This window comes from Gekko japonicus, unplaced genomic scaffold (assembly GCF_001447785.1).
Source record: "Gekko japonicus isolate JY-2015 unplaced genomic scaffold, Gekko_japonicus_V1.1 scaffold1660, whole genome shotgun sequence".
Classification (NCBI taxonomy): Eukaryota; Metazoa; Chordata; class Lepidosauria; order Squamata; family Gekkonidae; genus Gekko; species Gekko japonicus.
This window is the reverse complement of record NW_015171552.1, coordinates 394,648-405,807: the sequence shown is the minus strand read 5'-3', so window position 1 is coordinate 405,807 and position 11,160 is coordinate 394,648. Positions and strand designations below refer to the sequence as shown.

Below are 11,160 nucleotides of genomic sequence, written 5' to 3'. Positions count from 1 at the left end.
CTCAGCGGGCAGCTTGAGGGTCTCCAGCTCACTGAGAGAGCGCTGCAGTGCGGTTCCGTGCTTGGCAATCAGGTCATTACAGGTGCTGAGGTCCTCCACCTTACTGGAGAGAGTGCGCAGGGTATTCTGCAGTTCAGTCTTGTCTGTCTGAGAAACCGATTCTTCATCACCTGACTCATCTGTGAGGAATAAGCTAGAGTTGTAATACTTTCAACAGCCCCATCTCTGAACTCAGCACATCCCACATCCCCATATCCTTCTTTGCCCCCCAGTATGGGGAAGTACCTTCACAGAATTATGAGGTAAGATCCCATAATACAGAATGACAGACTTTCAGCTATCTTAATCCAGACTGGTGCCGCTGAAAACAGTTTGAAGTCTTAGTTCACTAGCTCATTTGAAGCAAAGAATGGAATTCCTACCCTTCAGCACAGAATTAAAATGTTAACTGAGATACTGCAGATGTTCAAAACAGATCACTAGAAACCTCCAGACTATACAGAGATCATCAGCCATAGTTCTTCCTTTTAGCATTAGAGGTCCCCACTATGTAAAGTGGGATGTAAACAACAGAGATGTACGGCAGAAGCTTTCCAGTGCTTTGGTTTTCTGCAGAATATTTTCCATTTCTAGATCCATTGCTTCTTAACAACAATGAATGGATGGCAGGTACAATATCAGGTAAGTTTTGTAGTTTCAAAGTTGTAATTAAGGGTTTTCATGTGATTTCCCATACAAACTACAAGAGAATATATCATCCTTTAATGATTTGTAAGAAGGGATGGAGGATGAAATTATAAATATGAATGCCCCCAATTCGCTATGCAGGTAAAAACAAAACCAAAGTTAAAAATTCTCTTGAGGTAGAAAGGCTGTTGTAGCCCCATCTAATATGGAACCAACAAGTCATGCAAGGGATGAGGTGATGCAATAACCTCAACAGACAAGACAGCTGGGACAGAGGAGAGGATAAGGGCATCCACGGGGACATTATGCATTTGGGGGGTGGGGGGTGGGGAGTGCAAAAATTACTGCTGTTTTTAGTGCTTTCATTTTTCTTTCTCTTACATTTAAACAGTGTAAGGAAAACATGCAATACTGTCTTTAAATATTAAAAGTGTTATTTCAATAACAGTATTTTCTACACACAGCTTTGAATTTGTTCGAATATAACCACACTTGATTTTTTTAGAGGGGTGGGGTGAGTAAAGGGGAAGCAGGAAAAGGGCCGCCAAGGGGATACAGAGGAAAGTGAAATCCCACCATAAATCCTTGCAGGTCCCTTGCTTGTATTTTAACTAATGTAACTCATATTCACAAGATGTGATGAAGGCCACTGGATTAGATCACTTTTTTGAAAGGGCTGGCTGGACAAATTCAATTTTTAAAAATGGCCTCCATTCCTGGTGTTTTCTTAGCCTAATCATAACAAGAGAAAAAAGAGAGAGCTGGGGAAAGGGGCTAAAAATGTCATGAGGCTAAAATATAGTGAATATTTGCAACTCTGACATCTGAGGGCGACCGGCCTGACTAAATGGACGGAACAGGGAGCGTGTAAGTCTGTGCTGCCCGACAGCAGATGGCTTCAGGACAGTGATTGAAATTCTCCACCATAAATGTGCCAAATGCCTCTTTACGGATATCCAGCCTTTAGAACATGAAAATGTAAGAAATGCTTCCAACAGTAAATGGTGGAGGGTTTTCTACTTGTTTTCCTTTCTACAAAAAGCAAATCTCTACCACGCAGAAAGACAATTCAGAGAGGGATATGTCCAGAGAAGAAAACTGGATACGGATTATTTTTAAAACCTGTTTTTAATACCTACTTTTAATACAAAAGTAGCAGAATCCTCTAGGAAAACACGGTGCCCAAGAACTGAGGGCACACAATCATCTCGGCCCGAGGCTGCATGATCCCATATCGGGATGGTCACTTGACCCTGCCTTGGGATGGTCAGTTTACCCAGTCAAACAAGCCAGCTACGGACAGACACTTGAGCTCAGCAGCCATCAGGTTTCACAGCGTGGCTCAGTCGACTGAGCGCTCTATGGAGGGCAGCTCCAGTATCGACCGCTGCGGTGTGTTTTTGGCTCCCACGGGGGGTCTGAGGAACCTGATGCTTAAAAAGAGAGGCCTTTTTCAGGAGCCTCATATTAAAGTACAAGGTCCCCAGGTTGCTTGTTGCCCGCCTTGGTAGGACAAACACATGATCCAGAGGACACTGAGCAATTTGAGTATCAGGCATTCGGCAGAAATCCTTGCCCCAAGGAGTTGGAACTGTAAATAGGATGGAACAGGACAAACGGGAAGACATGTTCTCTCATATGAATGCTGTTGCATGCTTAGAATAGACCAGACACTGTCATCCATAGGATCTTAACCCTATACATGTTTCAGGCACAGGGTTTCAAAGTGCCAGAGGAAGCCCAAGAGGGGGGAGGGGAGGGGAGTGGGAGGAAGAGATGGCTGAAAACTCCACACTGGCCTGGTGATGCCTCCGCTGCTTCCCACTTGCACTACTGTCATCAGCCAACACCAAACCTGCCCTGTTCCGAGAGAATGAAGACGGGGGGGCAGAGAGTGCGTCCTTCCCCAATGAGCCACCACTCCGCCCCACAGCTTATATGTATTGCCCCAACTTTACCTGATTCTGCCAGCATCTTCACCGCTTTGGCCTTGGCCAGCTCCAAGGCTGTAACCCAGCGCTGCCTCTCAACTTCTGAGCTGGCTTTCAAATGGTAGGTCTGTGCCCCGCCATTGGAAATGATAAAATTGCAGGAGTCCTCTACTGTAATATTGGCTGTGGCCAGGTTGATGGTACCCCGGCAGGTGTGCCGCATCTCTGCCTTGGATCTGTGAGCAGGACACATGGGGGGAACCAAACATGTAAAAGGTATTAGAGGTCTGAGCGGAAAAGAAGCAACAAACCACCTTCTAGAACAATCAGCACCCAACACTGTCTCCTCTTTCCTAGACAATACAGAAAGATAACACCGTCAAGTCATAGTTGATAGTTTCAGAATAGAAACAGAGCTAAGCAAACAATTATGATGTCAAACCTCACACCCAGTTCTGTTTGCCGTAACAAAAGGGGGAAGGGAAATTCCTACAGGAAGGGGAGTGATAGATGGATGTGTGAGCCGTTTGCTCTTAGCGGCATAACTTTCCCAAGGATGATACCTCCTCCTGGGGCGGGCGGGGGGGGGGATGCTTGGAGACTTTCTGGAGCCTGATTGCTTTATAGGTAGTGGGATACTGCATTCCCATGGGGGGGTAGATGTAATGGTTAGGTGCATTGTGACGTGTGTGTGTGTCTGACCTGCTATTGGGGAGGGATCCTTTCATATTGCCTATATTAACTAGGTGTCAGAACCCACGGCCAACAACGTATACACGCTTTCAGAAAAGGTAATACTTTATTGAAGAGCTATAGATGCATTAACTGTTAAGAATGGTGGCTGCCCCTGGGCATAATAGGATATAGGGTATTCGTATGCACACACACACCCCCCCACTGGCCTGGCCAATGAGCCACCCTCCCGCGCGCAGGAGAAAAGAGCTCTGGATGTTTAGCACTGAAGCTGGGAACCAAACTCTCTCCCACGGCTCCCGAGAAATCCAGACATCAACATCACCACCTGCAGAACTTGTAGATAAGCATTGCAGCAGCGAAGAAGCACAGAAGGAATGCAGAAGCAATTAGAATACAACCAACCTCCCCACCCCCATGGCAGCATAGCTGACACTAGGTACTCACCGAAATCGTTAGTGCTAACACAAGAATGCTTTAACCTGGAACTTGCTTACTTTTCTCAATAAACAAATCTTTGCTGAAGAGAGTGTTGTTGAGAGTAACTCGACCAAGAGTCTGACAGAGTGTTAGAACTCCCTTTACTCTCCCCAACCATCACCCCACCACCGTGATGGCAGATGAATGCGGAGGTGCTGGGGCGAGTGTGGGTATCGGCTCTGAAACCAAGAACACCCAGCTACCGACCCCAACCAAAAGCACGGAGAGAAAACCACACGCACCAAACCTGAGAAGCAAGTGCTCTTCAAGGCGAAGAGCAGGCGGGAGAGCAGCAATTGACGGGAAGAGCCCGCCTGGCTCCTAAACACTTTGGGACACAGAGGAGCGCAGAGGCGCCCAAATCGGGAGAAGAGACGAGTACCGCACACTTTCCACGACAACCCGGAGTAAATGAGATTGATGGATGAGCATGGGGAGGAGGCTTATGCCAACCGGAGCCACACCAACCTCCGAGCTGAGGTGAGGGAATTAAAGGAGGAGCTCCAATTTCTCATCAAAAACTTCCCATAAGTGGTGAAAGAATGGATGGAGAAGTCCGAAGAAGAGGAACCTGAAGAGCCAACCTCGGCGGCGGCCCATCCGGAAGGAACCAGAGAGGGAAAGGCCCCAGGATGCTTTGGAAGCGACTTTCAATGGCAGCCCCGGGAAGCTAGCCTTCTTCACCATACAGGTGCGCAAGTTCCTGCGAGAGTGGGGATACACTTTTGCTTCCGATGAACACCAAGTAGACTATGTGGGGTCCCAACGAGATTGTGCTGCTGAGTGGTTCATGGGGCTTTACGACGTCGGGCGCTATGCCAGCAGTATGAAGACCCCCTTGAGCTGGAGAAAGCCCGTACCCGACTCCGGGGATTGAGGCAAGGGAGCCAGAATACTCGGATGAGTTCAAGACCTACGCAGCCAAGCTCCAGGGGTGGCCAGAAGAAGTCTTCAATGAGTTCTACCGCGCCAGCCTTAACACCACCATTCTAGAGAAGGTAGTGGCTCAAGGCAACCCCTTAACTTTGGGTGGCTGGATACAAGTAGCTTGCGAAGCAGAGAACTGGCACAATCTAGTGAGGCTGTACCAGCAAATGACACCCTGGAAAAGCATGGGGGGGGGAAGCCAAGCCGAGGTAGGGGCCACATGCCCGAAAGAGACCGGGAGCACCAGATGCGACTGGGGTTGTCTTCGGTGAAGGAAATCTGGGCCCTTTGTGGTGAATTGCCCAGGCACGAAGAGCCTGGACAGAAAGCAACGTGAAGGAATCAAGAAGAAACCAAAGACCCCAAGTAAACATCCCACGACACCCAAAGCATTGCAAGCCAAGACCCGAGATACCTTGGAGGGGACCTCATCCAGTGGAAGCAAGTCTCCTCAGCTGGCAGGAAACCTACTGAGAAGGGCACCAGTCGGCAGGTTCGAGAGAACACGGCGCAAGAATCGGTGAGACCCTCCCCCCCAATCTCTATTTAACTGTAACTATAATCAACCATGAAGGGGGAATGCACATTAAGGTGCGGGCCTTAATAGATTCTGGTTGCACCCAGGACTGAATTAGCACAGCCATTGTAACTGGGTTGGGGTCCAAGGTACATAACTGAGGGTACCCATAGTATGTACCCATATGGATGGGACCCCAATGCAGGCCTGTCAGCATCATACTGTTCGTCTACCCATGGGGATATCTGCCCAATGGGAAATGAGGTCTTTCATAGTGAACCTGTCTGCAAAGTTCGCCATGGTCCTTGGCAGCCCATGGCTCAAAGCACACGACCCCTATGTACAATGGAGTACTTTCCTTGACTCTCGGTACCAAGAGCACCTATGGCATCCTGAATGGGGGAGGGAGCCACAGCCAGTGGCCAAGCGAGTCTGTCTCGCACAAGATGAGTTGAACCTCATCCTACCAGAATATAGAGACTTAGCTCGGGTGTTTGAAGAGTGAGAACCGGATGAGTTACCCCCCCATTGCAAAACTGACTGTGCTACTGAAGTCCTGCCGGGCCACAAACTGCCTAAAGGGAAACTGTATTCAGTGAGCCCCGTTGAGAAGGAAGAACTGCGGCGGTTCATTGACAAGAATGTGGCTTGGGCCTTCATCTAAGCAGCCACCTCCCCTTGTGCTGCCCCGGTGTTGTTTAGGAAAAAGAAAGACGGGGGGCTGAGGCTGTGCACGAATTACCGAGGGCTGAATGCAGTAATCCATGTTGAATGCTTTCCCCCTCCCCCTCATTAAGGACCTGCTAGAGTAATACCCCCTCCCCCTCATTAAGGACCTGCTAGCTGAGGCCTCACAAGGCCGAATTTTTTCTAAACTGGACCTACGAGATGCATATTTTAGAGTATGCATCAGGGAGGGGGGGGATGAGTATAAGACTGCTTTTAACACCCCGTTAGGACAGTTCGAGTACCTGGCCATGCTGTTTGGATTGGCTGGGGCACTGGGGGTGTTTATGAATTTAATCAATGAAGTGTTGCACAAGCACCTATATAAAGGGGCCTTAGTTTTTCTTGATGGTATCTTGATATATTCAAAAGATATGGAGTCACATAACAAATTGGTGGAAGACATGCTGAAAGCTCTTCTTGAGAACCACTTGTTTACTAAGCTTTCCAAGTGTGAATTTCACAAAGACGACCTGGACTTTCTGGGATATCACATTTCCAGGAAGGGTTTCTGCATGGATCCAAAAGAAATCCAGGAGGTGGTGGAGTGGGAGCCCCCACAGACTAGGTGACAGTTACAATCATTCCTTGGGTTCGCCAATTTCTATCGTTCTTTCATCCCAAATTTTGCCCTGGTGGCACTACCCCTTACGGACTTGTTAAAAACCAAGGGGAACGGGTCAGGGTGCAAAAAAGCAAGCAGCCAGCTGGATTGGTCCCACAAATGCCAGCAAGCTTTTGAGAGGTTAAAAACATTATTCACCTCAGAACCTGTGTTACATCACCTTAACGAAACCAAGCAATTTGTGGTACAGGTGGATGCGTCAGATGTGGCAATGGGGGGGGCAATCTTACAGAAAGGGGATGATGGGAAATTGTACCCTTTAGCTAATGTATCAAAAAAGTTCTCCAGTGCAGAGAGAAACTGGGCGGTGTGGGACAAAGAAGCTGCTGCCATTAAATTAGCTTTGACCACATGGAGGCACTGGCTGGAGGGGGCTCAGGTTCCGTTTGAAGTTTGGATTGATCATAAAAACTTGGAAGCCCTTAGAGCCCCAAGGCGCCTAAACGCCAAACAACTGAGATAGGCGGAGTTTTTCTCTAAGTTTCGTTTCACACTCAAGCACCTTCCAGGGAAATCGAACTTCCTAGCCGACGCTTTGTCTCGCCTCCCTCAACACACAAGCCAGAGGGAGGAGGTGAGCAACACGATGTTTACACACGCCCAGTTGCGGGGGGCAGTGATGACATGCAGCAGAGTGAAAGGGACACCGCAAGCAGAGGCAGCGTCCTGGATAGGAAAATTTAAATCTGCTCTTACACACAAGGATAAGGCAGAAACTGAGAAAGAAGGGTCTTTAATACAAAAAGAGGATGGGTGCTGGTATCAGCAAAACAAGCTGTTTGTCCCAGAAGCACTGAGAGGAGAAATACCGTTGATGAGGCATGATAAAAAAATTGGCTGGTCACTTTGGATATTTAAAAACTATTAATTTGATACAGAGACAGTTCTGGTGGCCTCGAATGCGTGGGGAAATTTCTAAATATGTGGCCTCATGCCAGACACAGTCGCATACCAGAAGAGAATAACACGGGGAGGGAGGGAAGAGGGACACGTCCCAGAGGAATGGCAGCTCGCTGACAGTTATATCTATGGATTTTATAACAGATCTACCCCCCAAGCCAGGGGAAGACTGCAATATGGATGGTGGTGGACTCGTTTTTGAAACAAGCACATTTTATTCCATGCAAGCAAGTACCCACAGCCAAACAACTGGCACAGATGTTCATGCAGCATATCATTAGACTCCATGTTTTGCCACGCAAAATAATATCAGATCAGGGGTCTCAGTTCGTTGCAAAGTTCTGGATGGAATTAATGAAACTCCTGGGGTGGAGCAAGGACTGAGTAGCGCCTACCACCCAGAGACCAATGGCCAAATCGAGAGGACGAATCAAGTGCTTGAACAATGTTTGAGATGCTTCATGATTCACCAGCAAGATGACTGGGTGGGACTGCTCCCCTTTGCGGAGTATAGTTATAACTCTGTCCATACTTCCATTGATGTTTCACCTTTCAAGGCAGTACATGGCTATGAAGGGGGCCCACTACCTCTATTGGATCTTGCCAGCACAAGCCTGGGGATGCCGGGACTCGGTGGGCTAAAGTGACTCGGGTGGCCTGCACTCCGGCAGACTTTGGACAAAGCAAAGCAGGATTGCAAACGCTATGCGGATAAGGGGAGGGGCCCTGAGTGGGATTTTATTCCTGGGTACTCTACATTTCCACTAAAAACCTCAAGGGGCTCCAACCAAGGCGAAAGCTGGGATGGAAATATGTTGGCCCTTTTAAAGTTGCACGCCGCATAAACAATGTGACTGTGCAGGTGGAGTTGTCCAAATCGTTGCATCATATCCATCCTGTCTTCCATTTTAGTCTTCTGAAGAATGACCCTGGACCCTTGAAGTAGAGCTCACGTCCTCCAGCTCCTCCTCCTTTGACAGTGGATGCCGAGACTCATCAAGAGGTCAAGGACATCCTCGATTCTAAGCTTAAATGGGGTCGCCTGTATTACCTGATAAAATGGAAAGATTTTGGCCCCAGTCATAATGAATGGGTGGCAGCACCGCATGTTAAAGCTGCAAAATTGGTGTACGCTTTTCATCAGCGCCCCCCCTGAAGCTGCAGGAGTGAGGGGCTTTGGGGGGCAAAATGTCAAACCTCACACCCAGCTCTGTTTGTCATAACAAAAAGGGGAAGGGAAATTCCTACAGTGAGGGGAGTGATAGATGCATGTGTGAACCTTTTGCTCTTAGCGGCGTAACTTTCCCAAGGATGACTCCTCCTCCTCCCCACGGGGAGGGGGGGGTGCCTGGAGACCTTTTGGAGCCTGATTGCTTTATAGATAGTGGGATACTGCATTCCCATGGGGGAGGGGAGATGTAATGGTTAGGTGCAATGAATGTGACGTGCGTGTCTGACCGGCTATTGGGGAGGGGTCCTTTCGTATTGACTATATTAACTGGGTACTCACCAAAATTGTTAGTTCTAACACAAGAATGCTTTAACCTGGAACTTGCTTACTTTTCTGAATAAACAAATCTTTGCTGAAGAGAGTGTTGTTGAGAGTAACTCGACCAGGAGTCTGACATATTATAAGCCAAGACTCGGTCTTTAAAGCCTTTTTCTGAAGAAGAGTGCATGCACACAAAAGCTTATACCCAGAATAAAATTTTGTTGGGCTTAAAGGTGCCACTGGACTCAAATTTTGCTTTTTAAAGGGCAGTTACACTAAATACTCAGCAGGCCAGTTATCTCTATCAAAGAGACGCCACTACAAGTAGCCAGTAGGAACAGTTTTTGCTGTTTTGCTACATATGCCTCTGATTGCTGCAGGTATAAAGAAGCAAGCACCTCTCTCCTGCAGTTCTGCTTAAAAATGAAAATCAGAAGTGGCTTTCTTGGCTTCATGGAATACCTGACAATATTTCAATACTGTCAAAAAACACAGGGTGAACTGTGCTAACCCTACTCTTCAGGAGCTTTAACAATCCTAGATAGCCAGGAATGCTCTCTTTGTTTATGTGCACATGTACAATACACAGATTCATATATGTGTGCATGTAGACACAGGCGCTTGCAAGGAACTCCACAGTTGACCAGGAGGCCTCCTCTCCAAGACTCCAAAGTCCGAGTACAACCTGTGTCCTAACTGATGAAGCAATCAAGATGTGGAGAGAAGGACCTCTGGACAGGCATGTCATAATTCATCCCAGTCCCTGCTTCTCAGCACTCCCTGAAGTCAATCTGTGGCTGGTGCCCTGCCAGGTTTGCACAGACACCAAGCACATTAGCAAGTGGATACTTTCCACCTACCTCTGTGCTCACAAATCAACCCCCCCCCCAGCAGCACAAGAACCAAGTTGTTTAGGCACTGACTCAGTGCAAGGAAGAACCATTTTCTTTCCAATGCAAGGCTGAGCAATAATGCATGGTCAACAAGGAACATTCCCTGCTTGGGGCTGGCACACAGGAGTTACCAGCATGCATCACTAGAGATGTCATTGGTAATTTGCTCCCCTGGAGTCTGGGAAGACAGTTACTGGTCATTCCGCTCTCCCAACGGGCTGAGTCTACCCGGGAAATATAAGCCTGGATTGCCAGCTATTCTTATCCTCTTGAGAGTCTTGTTACTTTATGAATAATACAGACGGTGCTTTAGGAACCTGGCTAACAGCAGCTACCTCTGCTCAATTACGAGATGACTTCCTTTAGCCAAATGAATAGATTCCCTCATGCAAAAACTTCAAAGTCCATTGTTCTAAGGCCAGGAAAACTGCATGGGACCAAATGCCCCTCAAACTTTCAGGGGATTTCCGAGAACACCTTGAAACTGGGCACTGTGAAGAAATGAATTTTTTTTCCTTTGGAAGTTTGAAATGAGCAAAACTTTTACTCTGAGTCCCCCCTCCCCCGGGCAGAAAACAGGCAGGAAGGGGGGAAGTCAATTCAATTGCTTTCCAGACTTACCTCAGCCCACCTTCATACAAATGCTAATAGGTCTAGACAACAGGATGGTCAAGCCCCATCCCCTCAAGCAGGGAACAGAGACTTGGAGGAATTTAAATACTAGAGACTTCAGGAAGGAAATTTCTGGAGATGTCAGGAAAAGCTTCCTTGACGTTGCCTGATCGGGTCAGTGGGAGGGGAAAGGGAGAACATAAAACTCCTGGAAGCAAGAAGGAAGTTTTCTTTTGTGCTGAGTACATCAGAGCAAGACAGATAAGGGGGGATTGCAGTATAATACCGATGTAAACAAGACAAATCGCTGCAAACTGTGCATTACCAAATTTCTATTAATGCAAATTGTAACATATTCAACCATACATTCATATATGTTTTACAAACAACAAAAGCCAAACTTCAGATGGTGAAGACGGACAGAATTGACTTCACCATCTGAAGTTTGGCTTTTTTTGTTTGTAAAACATATATGAATGTATGGTTGAATATGTTACAATGCACAATGTTGGTAATGCACAGTTTGCAGTGTTTACATCGAGTCTTGTTTACATCGAGTCCATCAGAGCAGACAGAACTCTTAACTGAGGTTTGGAGGAGGTGACCATTAGCCATGTGTTTGACCTGGACAGCTAAGGAAGCTTCAAGATGATAACTCTGTAGAGATCTGTAACTTC

General features: G+C 47.4%; 1 protein-coding gene across 1 annotated transcript in view; it reads right to left on the bottom strand.

Annotated features, from left to right (window-relative positions):
* The window catches only part of OSBP (oxysterol binding protein), a 14,250-nt gene extending 11,397 nt beyond the window's left edge, over positions 1-2,853 (bottom strand). The window contains exons 1-2 of the mRNA XM_015419701.1: positions 2,646-2,853; positions 7-179 (exon numbers count right to left, since the gene is read on the bottom strand). Of these exons, the coding sequence (XP_015275187.1) occupies positions 7-179; positions 2,646-2,841 (369 nt within the window). The 5' untranslated portion in view covers positions 2,842-2,853. The remainder of the gene's footprint in view (positions 1-6; positions 180-2,645) is intronic.
* Positions 2,854-11,160: the final 8,307 nt, after the last annotated feature.